General features: G+C 49.1%; 4 protein-coding genes across 4 annotated transcripts; 2 read left to right on the plus strand and 2 right to left on the minus strand.

Moving 5' to 3' along the window:
• Positions 1-280: 280 nt before the first annotated feature.
• On the plus strand, positions 281-1,950 carry FTJAE_13365 (sugar transporter stl1; the record flags this gene model as incomplete). Its single annotated transcript, XM_037346502.1, has 2 exons — positions 281-1,666; positions 1,714-1,950. 2 exons carry the CDS (start codon positions 281-283, stop codon positions 1,948-1,950), a joined length of 1,623 nt encoding a protein of 540 aa, XP_037199589.1.
• Positions 1,951-2,961: 1,011 nt separating this feature from the next.
• On the minus strand, positions 2,962-4,146 carry FTJAE_13366 (uncharacterized protein; the record flags this gene model as incomplete). The annotated part of the gene is made up of 1 exon (XM_037346503.1): positions 2,962-4,146. One exon carries the CDS (start codon positions 4,144-4,146, stop codon positions 2,962-2,964), a length of 1,185 nt encoding a protein of 394 aa, XP_037199590.1.
• An 801-nt stretch (positions 4,147-4,947) lies between these two features.
• Positions 4,948-8,205, minus strand: FTJAE_13367 (uncharacterized protein; the record flags this gene model as incomplete). Its single annotated transcript, XM_037346504.1, has 6 exons — positions 4,948-5,652; positions 5,699-6,250; positions 6,305-6,490; positions 6,538-6,606; positions 6,656-6,712; positions 6,781-8,205. 6 exons carry the CDS (start codon positions 8,203-8,205, stop codon positions 4,948-4,950), a joined length of 2,994 nt encoding a protein of 997 aa, XP_037199591.1.
• A 379-nt stretch (positions 8,206-8,584) lies between these two features.
• On the plus strand, positions 8,585-15,752 carry FTJAE_13368 (ankyrin 1; the record flags this gene model as incomplete). The annotated part of the gene is made up of 13 exons (XM_037346505.1): positions 8,585-9,365; positions 9,665-9,761; positions 9,821-9,936; positions 10,001-10,085; positions 10,138-10,372; positions 10,424-10,483; positions 10,536-10,601; positions 10,657-10,887; positions 10,958-11,096; positions 11,143-11,577; positions 11,626-13,782; positions 13,830-15,336; positions 15,383-15,752. 13 exons carry the CDS (start codon positions 8,585-8,587, stop codon positions 15,750-15,752), a joined length of 6,279 nt encoding a protein of 2,092 aa, XP_037199592.1.
• Positions 15,753-16,785: the final 1,033 nt, after the last annotated feature.

The following is a 16,785-nucleotide window of genomic DNA, read 5'->3' on the forward strand; positions in this document are numbered from 1 at the left end:
ACCAACTTTTCGACTTCTTTCAAGGATGATCGTCACTTCCAACGCGTGGAGATAGTGGACCGTACGTGGAGAAGTGGTAATACATTCACTTCAGAATTTTCGCATCCCAGACTCCCTCCCACTTACACTACACTTCAACTCTAGTCGCTCGCTCTGCTCACTCAACATATAAACCCTCTCGTCTCCCCCAATGCCTCCCTCACCAAGCTCCCCCATCCTCCCAGCTCTAGACGAGCTCCCCCCTCAAACATAGCAGGTCTATAGCCCCCCCTCCGTCACAATGCCTCCCTCCTTCGCAGGCCTGACGGGCAAGAAATTGTCCTTGGCCATATCTACCGTCGCAACGACTGGTTTCCTCCTCTTTGGATATGACCAGGGTGTTATGTCTGGTATCATCGACGCAGACCCTTTCCATGATTACTTCCCCGAGACAAAGGATAGTACCATGCAGGGTTTCGTAACAGCTATCTACGAGATTGGGTGCTTGTTCGGCGCCATGTTCATCCTCTGGATTGGTGACTTGCTTGGTCGTCGAAGGGCCATGATTCTCGGTGGTTGGATCATGATCGTTGGTGTTATCATCCAAGTCACTGCTATGAAGGGCCACAAGGCTCTTGCGCAGCTCATCATCGGCCGAACAATCACTGGTGTCGGAAACGGCATCAACACCTCCACCATCCCAACATACCAAGCTGAGTGTTCCACCACCACCAACAGAGGTCTCCTCATCTGCATCGAGGGTGGTATCATCGCCTTTGGTACCCTCATCGCATACTGGATCGACTACGGCTGCTCCTACGGTCCCCAGGACCTCACGTGGCGCTTCCCCATTGCCTTCCAGTGCGTCTTCGGTCTTGTCCTCTGTATCTCAATGGTCTGGCTGCCAGAATCTCCCCGCTGGCTACTCACCCACGACCGACACGAGGAGGCCGAGCGTGTCATCGCCGCCATTCGCGGCTTCGAAGTCGACAGCGACGAGACCCGCGCTGAACGCGACCGTGTCGTCGACTCAATCCGTGCCTCTGGCTTCGCTGCTCAGAAGAGCACACCCGTCAAGGCTCTCTTCACCGGCGGAAAGACACAGCACTTCCGCCGTATGCTTCTCGGTTCGGGATCGCAGTTCATGCAGCAGGTTGGCGGCTGCAACGCTGTTATCTACTACTTCCCTATTCTGTGCACCGACATCTTTGGCGATAAGAACTTTGCTCTTCTGCTCGGTGGCGTCAACATGATCGTCTACGCCATTTTCGCAACGTCATCGTGGTTCCTTATCGAGCGTGTTGGTCGTCGCAAGTTGCTTCTCATCGGTACTGCTGGTCAGATGCTTTCCATGTTCTTGACGATGGGTTTCCTCATCCCTGGTGGTAGTGACCCTGGTACCAACGCGCCTCAAATCTCAAAGGGTGCTATCGCTGGTCTCTTCACATACATTGCTTCGTTCGGTGCTACTTGGCTGCCTCTTCCCTGGTTGTATCCCGCTGAGATCAACCCCCTCAAGACCCGAGGCAAGGCCAACGCTACATCTACCTGCACCAACTGGCTGTTCAACTTTGTCATTGTCATGATCGTCCCCATCATGATCTCCAACATCCACTGGGGAACCTATCTCTTCTTTGGCTGCGCCAACGCCACATTCTTCCCCATCCTGTACTGGTTCTACCCCGAGGTAAGCACTCTGACTATGTCTCTGCAATCACCACTAACGAATTCCAGACTGCCAACCGATCTCTCGAGGAAATCGACATCATCTTCGCCAAGGGCTTCGTCGAGAAGATGTCCTACGTGCAAGCCGCGAAGGAGCTTCCCTTCCTTTCTCACGAGGAAGTCGAGCGCGAGGCTATCCGACTTGGTCTCGTTGATGAGTCGAGCCGCGGTGGAGTTTTGGAGAAGCCGAATGAGGAGAGCGGCACAGTCCGGGACGACTCTGGCTTCAACTCTGAGAAGTCTTAGATCTGCTCATGAGCATGTCATAGAAACGTTTTGTGTTAAGACACACTTAGGATACCCTTTTTTTTACTTTAGAGTCATAAAGACTTAGAGCCATTTGGCATTATAGAGTTATAGATCAATAGACCACTATAACGAACAAACCTCAACCTCCAATACATAACTGAACAATGACTTGACTTACACCTTGATCTCCGCGTCAATTCTCCAATTTACAACGTGTGGCGAAAACTCTTTCCCCGACATTTCCCCCTTTGGAGATTAGAATACTCTTACCTAAACCCCGTGGAGACCAACATGACGATCCCTTCCTTTCAGACCAGGCAGCCATGTATTAAAATTGGAGAATCCTTAACGCGCCCGGAGGAGTCCTCCGCGTTTACCCCGAGAACCACTTGTTTTTGTGGAGTTGGTCTCAATCAGTTATTTCCTTTGACTTTGAAGCAGTGGGAGTTAGTGCTAGGGATTGTAGTTGGTTGGCTGGGAGGTTGTTGGCGGATGTCCCTTTTTGGAAAGCCGAGAACTGAATCATTGCACTGCATTCAGCGCATTGTGAGCACTTGTTCCGTAAGGTAAGAGGGATTGGACTTTTGTTATCAGGACCCATAATTGGTGTATCTTGCATTTCTTACCTGCCCCGTGGGGATATGGTTGCGGGATTGTGGTTGAAACGCGGAGATAAGCATATCTGAGTGTTGGAAGCGAGGGGATGAGGTTATGACATCAGTGAACTTGGGGAAAGCTATGGATAGTGCTGGAAATATGCAATGACGAGAGTATGGTATAATCACTTTTTGATGACTTGCACATTAAGAAAGCACTGATTATAAGACCTAGAGTCAAGATATTTACAATCCATTGTCTGTCCTAGGCAGGAATTGACAGAGTCGAGTCGGTTCGATGAACAAGTCATCACTAGGCAGCACCAGTCCCAGGTAGCCAAGAAGCTTTTGAACTTGCACTAAAACTAAGTAACTGAACAGCCCAGAAGGATTGCGATAATAGGGAACGCACTCATAGCGAGTGCGAACGCGGATCATACGGCTTTACGTAGGCCGCCTCTTTACCTAGCTCCGGTTCAGCAAACTCGTAGATCATCCACCCAGTCACAGGCTTTATCCCCGTCTTCTCCTCATCCACTTCCTCGTTACTTCTTCCCTCCTCAACAGCAGGGACATAACCTTCAGGGCCGGGAAGAGCCTGTATGCCGATAGACCCAGCGAGCATCTTGCACTTATACGAGGTTCCATTATCATTGACTTTGACCGGAGCAGTGACATATCCACCTGGAACTGTATCCGTACTGACGACAGGATACGATATCCCCTCTATAGTGTTACTTGTTTGACCGAGGCCTCTTTCTTCTCCTTCGTCGCTCCAGAAGCAGAATGCCGTGATCCAGCCTGACATTGTTCCTGTTCCTGACCTGCGCTTTACATGGGCAATCTGGTTCCAGAATGAATGGATGGCTGGATCGGAAGGCTGAGTGAACGAGAGAATCATGTTTTGAAGGATTGGCCGTAGGGGCATGGCGAAGTGAGTCGGTTCCTCGCCCATTTCATCCAGTTTGTCAAGTCTTTTGAGAATGTCCTCGTAGTCGCTTACTTCTCCTAGGAGTGTTACAGAAGGGATACCGCAACACAGTGTTATTCTGTAAGAGAAGTATTTCTGCAGTGCGCCCATGAGGAGCACAGAACCGATAACCCGATCATTTTCAGTAGTCGTCGAGAACGACGGGAGAACCCATTCTCGAAAAGAAGGGTCCTTGATATTCTTCCCAATCGCGAGTGTAATTCTCTGGGCGAGATTCCCGTAATCAGCAGTATGCAGAGTCGCGTAATCGATAATCTCAATCTTCTTCCTCCCACGATGACTAACGAAGTAATCCCGCTTCGTTTCAGAGTTGGCGTTGATGTAAGCGCTGAGCTGGGTGACTATAGCAAACCAGATATCTTCGGGGCGGATGGTGAGATGAAAGTGGTGGCTATACGCGTAGAAGCATGACCAGACGAGACCGTTCCTTGAGGCTGTGATGTGGTTCTCTTCGAGGGATCCGGCGATGGAGAATGAGCTTTGGATGATTTGCTTGCATCCATTTGCTTCTTGGGCATTAACTATCTGTAGGAGCTGTGGGGTGTCGTCTTTGGGTCCTTTCCAAGAATCAACTTTGCTATTGGGAATGGCGACGGTGACGGGCATTTTGACTGTGTTGAGGTTATTTCTGGGTCAGATAAGGATTCGGAAGATGATGAAGAAACTCGTTTGTAGTGTAGGTTGCTGCCATCCTTTTATAGGTAAAGTGATTCTGTGACGAGGCCGGAGGGCTGATCAATAGTTGAAGCTTCTATGGATGACGGCGGCCTATAAGGTTAAGCTTTAGGCTGCGAACACAGATAATGAATGACAACACGATGTTTCTTTTTACCCCGATATAAGCTCTTACCCAGAAGCTTTCACGATGATAGTTGAAGCTTATGACGTCTCAAGGAGACATATCAAGCCAAAATCCTAATTAGTTTTAGCTTTTGGAAGGTAATATACATAGCCTCAGTAAAGAGAAGTCTCCCAATTAAATACAGAATAATATACTTTGTGGTAACTTAGTCAGTAACCTTACTGGCAGCTTCTCCCAGAGTGGCTCCTGATAAAGTCACATGTGGCATGGAAAAAACACCGTCAAAGCCACATTAAGTTCCCTCGAAGAGAGCTGGCTATAGAGTGGGAAGCTGACTTTGTCAAGAATTGGGTTCATGAGCCGTGACGGACCAAGTTCTGGCGGCTCAGGGGCTTGGTTTATGCCAATACTCTAGATAAAAACTTTTTATTATAAACTTCGCCTTCATATAGCTCAGATCAGGCCTTCATATCGTGAAGCGACACGTCAGCGAAATCGTACTTCTCATACGGATGCCGACGTTGTGCCTTCAGCTACAGAGCTAGGGGAAACTATTGATATGCGTTGGAAATCAACTCTCATCTAACTAGTATACAACTCATGTACTACATTCCCTTCTTGAGGAAGAACCCAGCGAGCGTGGCAATATGTTCCAGCTGCTCAAGCGAAACACCCTCACTCCTCGACAACTTCTCCGCAACACCACTAAACGTATGCCAAACCTCTATATACTTATTATTCGTATTCTGATTAGTTCCAATCCAATTCAACGCATACGCCATCTGCGCACGAGTCCGTATCTTCTTCAAATCCTCTTCATCGATAGAAATATGACTGTAGTTAATCGCAACCTTGGGCTCCAACTTTCTATACTCTCTGGTGTATAGGGCTCCTAGTCTCACGCACTCGATCACGAGCGCTGCTAGACCTGCTGCTAACCCGTTGGCGACAGAACTACCAGAGTGAGCGTCGAATTTTTGCAGTTGAGTTTTGGTTTCGTTGCTGTCGATTACGACTTCGTGACCGGGAAAGATGAAATCTACTGTTTGTGAATCGCCTACTGTGTCGACTATGTTGCCGGTTGCTTTTGCGGCGCCGATTCGGAAGCAGTTATGGCTGCTTGCATGGGGATAGCTGACGTCTGCGGATTGTCCTTGATCACTAGCGGCGCAGAATATGAGACAGCCGTGTTTACCGATGGCGTTGAAGATAGCTGTGTCGAATTGGCTTCTTAGTGGTTCTTCTGGGGGTTTGATGGTCCATGACATGCAGATGATCTGGGATCCTCTCTTTGCCGCGTAGTTGATAGCCTAGCTCGTTAGAACCTTGTGCCGACGTCGATGGGAAAATCCTTACCTTTACTGCACTGTCAGGTTTGATCTGAAGCTTCTTGGAATTCCCTGACCAAAATGTCTGTAGCTTGATGACATGTATAATAGCACTAGGGCAAATCTTGTGAATAAGCCTTGCCATTAACGTCCCATGCCCAGAAGGTGAACTCCAGTACGGTGGAACGCGGGGTGTTGACCCTCCAGTTTGGTGATCAAAGCTCTGTCCCAGAAAGGTACGATCTCTGGTGTCGTTAAGATCAGGGTGCATGATATCAACACCATCGTCGATCAGCGCCACTTCCACCGGCGGTAGAGAAGAATTATTACTTCTGAGAGCTTTGATCTGCTTAAAACTCTTGGTGAAGCTCATCATACATTCCATCCATTTGTGAGGGTCGATCGAGCGCTGTAACGGTTGAGGTCTTGCATCGGGGACTTGCACTTGTGCCATGCGCACGCCGCCGCCTGTTTTAGGGGGGATAACTTGGGGTTTGGGTCTTCCTTCGGGCCAGGAGTCGTGTAGTCTTCTCTCGAAGGCGTTGAGATTCTCTATAGTTCGTTCACGGGACTCGAGGCCCTAATGGAACATGTTAGTGGTAAGACGAGCTGAGACTATTTTGGGTAGACGTACTTCATGCTGGAACAAGTGAATGACTTCTAGTGTAGGAATTGAAGCTAGACCCTCCTTCTCGGACCAAGCTCTGAGAGTCGAGTTGCTGCCACTCCATTGGAGGTGAACCTCACGTAGATGAGTCCCAATCTTGCGAAGGGAGAGTGCATCGAGATCCAAACGTCTCCAATCAAGAATTTCGACGCCCTACAAGTCATCAGTAAATGCCAATCACAAGTATATCCTAAACTTACCAGATCCTTCAAGCACTCCTCGATCGCCTCGTCACTGTGTGAGGGCTGTTCCATATCTTCGACAACAACCTATTTCGTTATTCGTAAGAGAATTTAAATAGGTTCTCGATTATCTCACCTTGATGATCCGAGTGACGGACTTTCCTCGCAGCCAGTCAAAAAAGAATGTCATATCCTGAATCCGTCAGTGACCAAGTATCGTATAAAGGCAGTCTTTCTCACCTTTCTTCCTTGATGTCTTACATCCGGCTGTTCTCTGCCCCCCTTGAGTCGAACCCTCGGAAACCCAACATACTGCAGTGCCGTGTCGAATTGCAAATGGCCGAAATACTTCTTAAAGTCATCTTGGCTGACTGTATTGGGTGGCCCAAAGTCAAACCAGAACTCTTTATCCGGATCATCCGGTAGTCTTAGACTATCCGCTGCTTTCTCCGGGCTTAGTTTCCGTAAAGTCTCGAGTTTCAGTAGGTTACTGATGGTCTTCGCTGCGTCCTCCATCTCCTTCTCTTTGGACCCGGGTTTCTGCACCACATCCGAGCGAGTTGCTGTCACCGTTTTGACTCGAGCTATCGGTGTCAGGGATGGAGATTGCACTGGAGTTGTAGCACCTTGTGGCGTTGCGGCAATGGAACCTCTTCGCTTTACGCCTGGCGGGGGACCCATGCTTGTCTTTTCCGAGCCTGACTTTTCCGTTCTTGTTACAATTCTCTTTGCATCCTTCTTTGGATCTACTCCTCTTTCGTGTTTGTGCTCTACTCTCTTTGGGGCTGCTGCTGTGGGCTCTTGGATGGCTAGATCCTGAGCACGTCTTCGTCGACTCTCGAGGAACTTCTTCCGCGTATGATGGTGGTACTGATAGACTGACAACGTGCGATTGAAGTCATCTGGATCTTTGATAGGCTCATCCAGGAGGTCGGGACAAGAGCGTAAGATCTCCTTTACCACCTCGACTTGACTGTTGCAGCAGCACTCATACTCGACCGCGCGATGAAGAGCGGTACGGCGCTTAGTGTCCCGCACAAAGAACATGTCTCTCGGCACAAAGCCGCATATCTTGTTGAAGAACTCTTTTCTCTTGACTCCATTGTCAAAGATGCAAGTCGCAGCGGCGTGCAAGCAAGTAGTCTCACTGCTCTCATCCCAGTTCTCATATCTCTTCTGCAACAGAGCATTATACTCTTGACACGTCGCATCCTTAATCTTCAAGCACACTGACCAACCGAAAAGCGAGTTATTCGCCAACAGCGCACTTGTCAGAGGAATGCGCTTGTTGTTATCCGGCGACCAGAGGAGATGTGCTGGGAGTTTGCGAATGGCTCGCCACATGAGCCATTGGAGGTTGACGGGCGGTTTGTGAATTCTGTGGTCGTAGTCTGCGAGGAAGTGAAGAAAGTTCTTCCCTTCCTCGGTGGTGTTGTGCCATTCGCCGAACCTATCGTTGACGAATTTGAGCTGTTGGCTTGCCTTGTCGCTTGATTCAGAGGCTTGTAGGTTGTTGGATAGTATTCGAGCCTCTTCGACATGGCGCTCGAATTTGGCTTTGACAGGATCCTCGTCTAGGAGCGTGACGGACGCAGCTGGGAACTCATCTTCGTCGAGGTAAACCTCGTCGTCATCTTCTTCATGCTCTTGGTGGAATCCATTGGAAGTTTCATCGCTGTGATTCATTGTCACTGTGAACACGCATATAATGGTACGCAATTGGAAGATGAGAATGAATGAGAAGGCTAATTGCATGCATGCATGAGTTAGAGCTGGTTTGTCAACTGAACAGGCCTGAAGCAGGGGTTATCAGCCTCCTTTTGGGTACATCCACCTGATTTCTGATTATTGGCTCTCGAGCCGCCCAACCTCTCCGTGGTCAGCATGTGCCACTCGCTGCGGGGCGATATGACCTTCGTGCTAGGGACCCTTGCAGGTGTCCTCCAGATCGAAGACCCTTGTAAGCTAGAGGAAGTCTTCGTTGGAAGACAAGAGCTTGAGGTGTCATATTGAACCAGACACTTATATATATATCCTGACAGTACATATCAGAAACTTGGCAGCCATGGCAACCTCAGAGAACTACGATCAGGCAGATGAGCCTCTCTTGGTCTTCGAAACACCCTTGGAGCACCAGGTTATCGGCGAAGATGACACTGTACGAACTGAAAATGTCTCGATGAGCGATTGGGAGAGACGCAACATCATTCAACGAACCAGCGGCAGCATCCATACTCGCGTTGAGCTGCTCTCAGTCAGTCACGGATCATACAACGAGGGAGGAGACAACGCCACGATGATGGTATTCCGTTTCCGCTTTGACCCTCAGAAGAGCTCACGAAGAGTCATCCGAGCCAGAGTCGAAATCGAGTTCTTCGCAACGGACGACTCGTATCTCGAGGTCGATGCCATCGCGCCCGAGGAACGCTGGACAGTGATACCGACCACCGACACAGAAACGACAACGCGTGGCGGCCAGCTGAACCTAGGTGCTTCAGGCGTGCCATTCCTCGAGGCCGGTGCTACAGCGAGTCTCGAAAGGTCATACAGCAGGGATGTCAACGGTGCAACCACAATTACAGGCAGCATCAACCTCGGGTCGGGCAAGAACTCGGGCGAGTCAACGGTAGCAGTGTGGAATCTCCAGGAGAACGAGCGCCGTAAGACGGGCGTGCCGGATTCAGTAACGACTGCGATTCTTGTGCGACGAGCTGGCGATGAGCGCTTTAACGCTGAGGTTACGCTGCAGGCTGACGTTGACTGGGTCACTGGGTGGGAACGCAGGCTTTCAAAGATCCCATTGGATGATCCGATTCTTTTCAACCCTAGAGAGACCGGGGGGCCTGGTAAGAAGGGGAGATCTTGTGGTGCAAAAGACTTGGCGAGCGTTGATTTGAACGGATTGTGTAAAGTGAGGATGGCTGTTGAGGCTCCGTTTGCTGTTAAATAAAAGGAATGAATGGATATTTGGTGATAAATTTATTAATTAGCCTGGAAATAATGTTCTATCACCATTCATACTACGTATGTAGACCAACCATCCCGAGTCGGCCCGTGCTCACCAAAGGCCCTAGATATGCATGTAAGATATAGGGGTCATGGGGATATCTGCACCTCGCAAGCTAGTCACACTGATTATCTGCAGCGCCGCCTGGTAGTATGGCCGTGCCCAGTGTGCCTCCCCCTCTTTGGAAGGACAATCTCTTGTTCACCCTTAGTGAGGCTCTCAGAGTAGGCTTTGAGTGCCCAGCGATACTCGGTTTATGTTATTGGCGAGACGTCTGATCTGAACCTTGAACAGCGTAGGCTCTGTTACTGTTGTGACCATGACCGAGATAGTGGTTCCCCAGTTGGAGAAGCCTGTTCTGGAGATCCAGACAGCAGTTGATGGGAGCCATGACGAGCAGTTACAGAAGTGTAAGTCACTTGTCACTCGAAGGAGCCTCATTCAGAGTGTAGCATATACTGACAAAGTCGCAAGTCGGGTTGAATGTAATCCAAGATGGAGAACAGGAACTGACCCCTGACGACGCTTCGAACCATGAGACGCCTATTATTCCTTTTGAGTGAGTATTGGCCAACCGGTTCCCGAACAGTACTAAATACATGGCTTTCTAGTGTCGTTCTTATTCACGGCATCTACGGTTCAAGTCAAGAATCGTGGACCTCAGGATCCGACACAATATGGATCAACAAAGCCCTTGCTGGCGCATCAGAGAGCAAGGGACGTATAATGTCCTACGGTTACCAAACAGACATCGAGACAGGGAGATACTACACGCCAAGCGGCGTTTATCAAGAGGCAGAAGCACTCTTGGAAGCTCTTCGAAAGCTTCGGACCTCAGAGATCACGGTTTGTCAATCTGGTTCCTTTTAGTGACGCCACTGACCAATGTCTCGGCAGGGGGCCAGACGGCCGATACATTTCTTTGCTCACGATGTTGGAGGGGCTATCATGAAGGCGGTAAGATTAGTTATGGAGTGGTTTGAACTGGAACTGCTGCTGATGGATGCAGGCACTGGTGATGGCTTCTGATCGTCAAGATAAGTACGACGATATCCTACATTGCACACGCGCTATGGTGAGGAATCTGAGCTGAATCTCCTTCCCGCTTTGCGCTGACTGAGTCATGATAGTATTTCTTCGGATATCCACATAGAAATTCTTCGATCGGTCTCTTGGAAGAGGCTGTGTTGCGATTGATGGCCCAGCAACACCAAAAATGGTCCGGCCATATGGTTGAATACGCCAAAGGTCTCACAGAGACCATCATCAAAGTAAATGATGCGTTTCTTGGGACTCAAATGCTTACTCAGGCCAACTTGATCAATGTGGTTTCTAATCTTCACTTGGACCCAGCACAACAGGTTCGTGTATAAGAGCTTGGCGATATGGCAAAATCCATGGGACTACTGGCTGCTAATTACACATTGACAGGTCTTTCCTCTCAGCATGTCGACTATGGCCACTCCGTTTGAGAGAGTGGTGAAAATGGAGAAAGCGAACTGTGATTTGATCCTTGCGACAGAAGATGGATATCATCCGGTGAATGATTTAGCGGACGCAGACTGGCTTAGTAGGTTATTCTTTGATCAAGGGATTATCACTAATACCACTCTCAGTGGGAGGCTTCACGGATGAACAGCACGTTGCTCTTCGCAAGATCATCAATCAAGCGTCACCAGTACTTCCATATCAAAATATTGATGAGAACTGGCAAAATCCCGACCTCTTAGAATTACCGAAGCGGAAAGAAACGATGATAATGCATATGAGATGTTCTTCTGGTGCCGAAGCAGCATCCGAGAACGCCAGTTTCTTTCTGGACCAGAACAGAAGCGGCACGTTCCATCCATTACTTTATATGAAGTTCGATGCTCACGACACTCGATTCGACAATTGCGACGCCATGATGCGGACATTCCTCGCTCGTATTGTGTGCAACAGACTACAGACTGAGAGTGTCGCGTCAAGGTCGATGGATGATCTGCTTCGTTCCGGAGCCTTACACAGAACCAATCTGTCCGAGGAGCTGGAGACTCTGCGATCTGCCAAGGGTAAGCAAAAGTTGAACCGAAGTGCTTACAGAGCTGATTTATGTACAGATATGAAGTCGGCTATTTACGTGCTGGGGTGCTTCGATGAGTGCGATGAGTCTTCGATCTGGTTCCTCTCTGCGATGCACAAACTTCTGCTCAGGAAAGAGCAGCGTATCAAGATATTGATGGTGACTACAAGAGGAACTCACGGAGACTGCCTCATCGCCTCTGCTTTATCCGGGTTTCCTCCAGAATATGTCAGAAGCATCGACTACCATCCCGAGGAGTCGAGGCCATTTCCTGTTGATACAGAAGCATCGAAGCTCACGAATAAACTCGGGGAGAGTGTTGGTACATGCCTACACCGAGATGTTCATCTTGTACTCTCGAGCTGTGCAAGTGATCATAATTTATGCGAACTGGTCATTGAATGGCTCGGAGCAGGCACAGGGCAAATCACACGAACTAAGAGGCTACTTGACAAGCCCCTCAGACCAACTATTGCATTTGCGGCAATACTAGAAGATGTTGACGAGTCACACCGGCCATGGGCCAAGATACTACTTTCTTGGCTGCTCGCCTGCTGCAGACCACTACGATATGACGAGCTCCGCCAGGTCTCTAGTATTGTTTGGCTTCAATTAGAGGCGGATAAAACCACTTTGTCTGCTCCGGCTGATGTTTTGCGACCCTTCCACGGGCTGCTCACTTCTGTGAACGGCGAGATACAATTCAAACATCCTGACACCCGGGCGTGGCTAGAAAGTTGTCATTCAGCTGGCCACGAAGACATATGGTATGATACAGTCGGGGCGGGCTGCCACGAGAAGGTACTGCAGGTCTGCATAGACTATATCCAACATGCCGCCAGCAATTCACAAGACCCGATCCTGTCCCTTCCTTATGCTATTGAATTCTGGCATAAACATTGGCAGCGAGTCAAGACATCTGAAAAGCATGTACAGGACTTGTTTTGCAATGAGTCAGTGTTTCAGTTTTGGGCAAACTCACTTTTTGCTTTGCCCAACGCGCAGTTCAAGTCTCCACCAAGACATGTCAAGCCCCTTGCTGTCGCAGCTCACTTGGGTCTGACAACGGTTGTAGAGGTGCTTCTGGAAAAAGGACAAGATCAGGCCGAGTTACGCGGCCAGGCTCTGGTTGAAGCTTGCAGAACAGGCCATGTTGCTACCATCCGGCTTTTGATATCTTCATATACAGACGGCCTGGAGTTTGACGATGAGTATCTACACGAAGCTGCGAGAATTGTCAGCCACTCGAGTAACGATGAAGCACTAGAGGTACTCATCAGCGCAGTACCGGAACCTCCTAAAACGGATCCAGGAGGAGAAGAGTCTGAAGTGAACCTCGTATTCACGGAGATTCAAGAAAGGACCGCTTCGCAGGACGATTCCTCAGAAAGGCCGGCAAAGCACGATTATGAGGTGAAAGATCTTGACCCTCAACCGCGTGTATCCAGCCCACTTGATTGGCTTGTCATGCCCATGTACAAAGCCGCCAGGACAGGATTGAGTGGCGTTGTCACTAGACTCCTCCAGCTGGGAGTATCTCCTAATCCCCCGAAGGGCATAACCCCCTATGGCAATAGCTACATACACGCAGCAGCAGTCAATAACCACGTAGTCAACGCAAAGCTACTTATCGACGCAGGAGCGAGTCCAACAGCAACAGACGAACAAGGATATACTCCGCTGCAAAAAGCCATCTGGTGGGCTTCCGGCGAGACAGTCGAGTTCCTACTTTCTAACGGCGCTTCTATCAACGATCTAGACCATGATAAATTGACGACCACGGGGGCTGCTGCCATGTGGGGTTCCTTTGCAGCACTGGAGGCTATACTATCACGCAAGGACGAGGTTGAATGCTTGATGGATGATTCGGACTGGAACCCAGTCGTTCAAGCAGTTGAATACGAGAATAAGACGTGCCTAAAGCTTCTTCTCAGTCATGGCTTCAGCCCTAACATTGTCACGTCGAAGGGCGAGACGGCGCTGAGGCTCGCTATTCAGAACAAAAGGCTTGATTTTTGCAAGATGTTGCTAGAGAGCAATGCGGATCCGGATCTGACGCCTGATAAGGTTAACACGCCTCTTATCCAGGCGATTTCTGAGGGAGACTTGGATATAGTCAAGGTTCTCGTTGAGAACAAGGCCACAGTAGACAAGCGTGAGGCGCCGCCGGATGATGGATGGTCACGCACGCCAAGTAGGTATTCGATACGTCTAGACGAATGCATCACTGACTTGTTATAGTGCAAGCGGCCGTAGACTGGAATCGTCCCGAGATCGTCCAGTATCTCCTTGAAAAAGGAGCAGACCCCGATGCGCGAGACTCGGATGGGATTCCAGCGATAGGCGCTGCAGTAAGCGGCGGACATACAAGCATGGTGCAGTGGCTAGCAGATGCGAACGCAGATGTGAACGCCGTCTACCACGACAACAAAGTGACGCCGTTACATGAAGCGTGTCCCCATCCCGAGATAGCTCGAATCCTCCTCGATCACGGCGCAGACATCAACAAGGTCAACGCAGACTCACGCACAGCACTGAGCTTTGCAACCGCGGCGAATAATCTCGCCACTGTTGAGTTACTGCTTGAGGCTAAGACGAAGCCTGATATCAATGCAGACACGATCTACCACGATTTACGCGTAGTGATACCTGCGGGGTTCATTGACGTCGTTGAGAAGATGCTAGAAGCTGGTGTTGACGTCAACAAGGTCAATGAGCAAGGCGAATCGCTGCTTGCATATGCTATCAAGTATGATGCACCGAGTAGTATGATACGCAAAATTCTCGAATACAATCCTGATCTGGAAGTGAGGGACAAGAAGGAGAATACCGCACTTCACTGTATCACCGGCTCAACGACTCTCGAGACTGTTCGACTTGTTGTCAACGCTGGTGGAAGACTAGATGTTTTGAACGCCGATAAAGACACGCCTCTGATTGTTGCTATTGGAGCTCAGATGGATGATGTGTTCTTTTATATGCTGAAAAAGAAGCCTACACTGCTGACGCAGAACTCTATAACATCGCAGCAAAGAGTCACACCGCTTCACGAGGCGTGCAGGTTTGGTTCACTGGCCATGGTTCGATCGTTAATCGAGCATGGTGTGGACATCAACTCCGTCTGCGATGGAGTCTATGGGACACCCTTGATCTCAGCAACAGTCCGAGGCGATCTATTATCATCTCCACTAGTCAGCGACATAATCGCTCTTCTACTTGTGAACGGAGCCAGCCCGCGTACTGAAGGGGGCTTATTCCGATATCCTCTCATCTCAGCATGTCTATCATGCCCAGCAGACACTGTCAAGCTGCTTCTCAACACGGATACTTCGCCTCAAGATGAAGATTCTTTGAACCGCAAGGCAGTCCATGCCGCGTGCTATAATTCTCTCGCGGTTCTCAACGTTCTTGAAGTTCCTGACTCGGATTTTGCGGCTGCGGATGTAGTTGGTAGAGTACCGTTACACTATGCTGTCATGACGGGTGATGTTGAGTTGGCGGAGGTAGTACTGGAGCGCTCTGAGAGGGTTGGTATTAGTATTGATGTCAAGGATGATGATGGGTGGACGCCGCTGCTCTGGGCTGCTCGTGCTGCACCGGTCTGGAACCGACAGCATGAGGGCGGGGTTTCGAGTAGTGATATGATATCGTTTCTCTTGAAACATGGAGCTGACCCTACGATCAAAGGGCACGGAGTTGACAGAGACTGGACAGTCTGTGAGGTGGCATACTATCACCAAGCTGACTTGTAAGCACCCCTACTATTCACACTGATAAACGCTTACCCTTTCTAGTGTCGAAGATCTGATAGATCAACCAAGCAAGGAGAAGATCAGATCCAGAAAACGGGGTAGCGGCCCCGGGTATCAAGGCAACAAGAACGCATACTGTGATAACTGCCTGATCGAGTCCTATGGTATCTTCTTTGACTGTTCGCTATGCTTTGACTTTAGTCTCTGTTTCAAATGTCACAGGAATGCTGAAACGATACATCCTCTTCATGCGTCGTTTGTTCGGTGTGGGAGTGAATGGGTTGAGGATGAAGTTGCTAAGGATGAGGATGTTCAGGAGATTAGTTTGGATGATGGGATTGGTGAGCAAGATGTGTTGCTGGACATTGAGGAAATACCCTATGAGGATTTCGACAGTGAGGTTTCAGAATAGACGTGTTAGCGATATCGAAGTTTTAAGAAAAGTCTCAGTTTAACATGACAACTATGTCAGATACATCTTTTCAGCGTGGCAAATTTGCCGATCTTAGTATAATATCTAAATATATTTTATTTAAATACTGTACTTATATTGTATTAATAAAATATTCATAATAACTTAATGCCCAGACAGCCGGGATGCAGGGACAAGTCCTTACCTTAAATCTCACTCTAAATACGCTGGACTATCGGAAGAAGTAAAGGCCTGCAAACCATGCGAGACAACTGTCTCTCTAACTCAGTTCTTAAAGGACACCGAGATAAACCATGAGACTCGGATTTTCCTGTTGAACAGACAGTTCTGGCTCTAAATGTTGCATGCTCAGTGTTGCTGCTAAGAACAACGGTTTGGTGCCCTGAACGCTGGAATAGCAAAGCTATCAAAATCCCGGCCCAAAGCACAACTACATTAGCTACCATAGCATGCACTGTATACCTGGAGAATGCCATAGATGAAGCATTACTCCGCGACTCCTAGTGCCGACGGAGCTTGGATACTCAGGCTATTCAGTCAACCATGCTCGAGCTAGCTATCTTGCTACTCGAAATCTTCCATCACAAACCTCTCGAAAGTTGGGCTGAAAGTTATGGAGAAGGGAACATGTGCTCGGATGGTGAGCGGATAGCCGGGGCGAGACGCTGGTTGAGAATGAGCGGCGAAGACAGGGCGGAAATGCTGCTCCTAGATCAAGTCAGGGCTGTTGAGGGATGCTTAGAAGATTGTGTAAAAGAGCAAACTCGACTGGGATGTTAGGTTTCAGGATGGATTCTCTGAGAATGTTATCAAGCCGCTGTATCGCATTGAACTTGCGTAATATATTGATTCATGTGCACGCAATCACAAATCCAGTAACCCGTCAAGCACAAGCCAACTCTGTTTGATCAAATTGGAATGGGGGGACGGGACTCAGGAGTTCGATTGCGTTGAAGAACTCCCGTCGGCTTTTTCTTAATTACGGTGGCATATCCATACAACGTCAAGTACT

Source organism: Fusarium tjaetaba, assembly GCF_013396195.1.
Source record: "Fusarium tjaetaba strain NRRL 66243 chromosome Unknown NRRL66243_c0000406, whole genome shotgun sequence".
In the NCBI taxonomy this organism is placed as follows: domain Eukaryota; kingdom Fungi; phylum Ascomycota; class Sordariomycetes; order Hypocreales; family Nectriaceae; genus Fusarium; species Fusarium tjaetaba.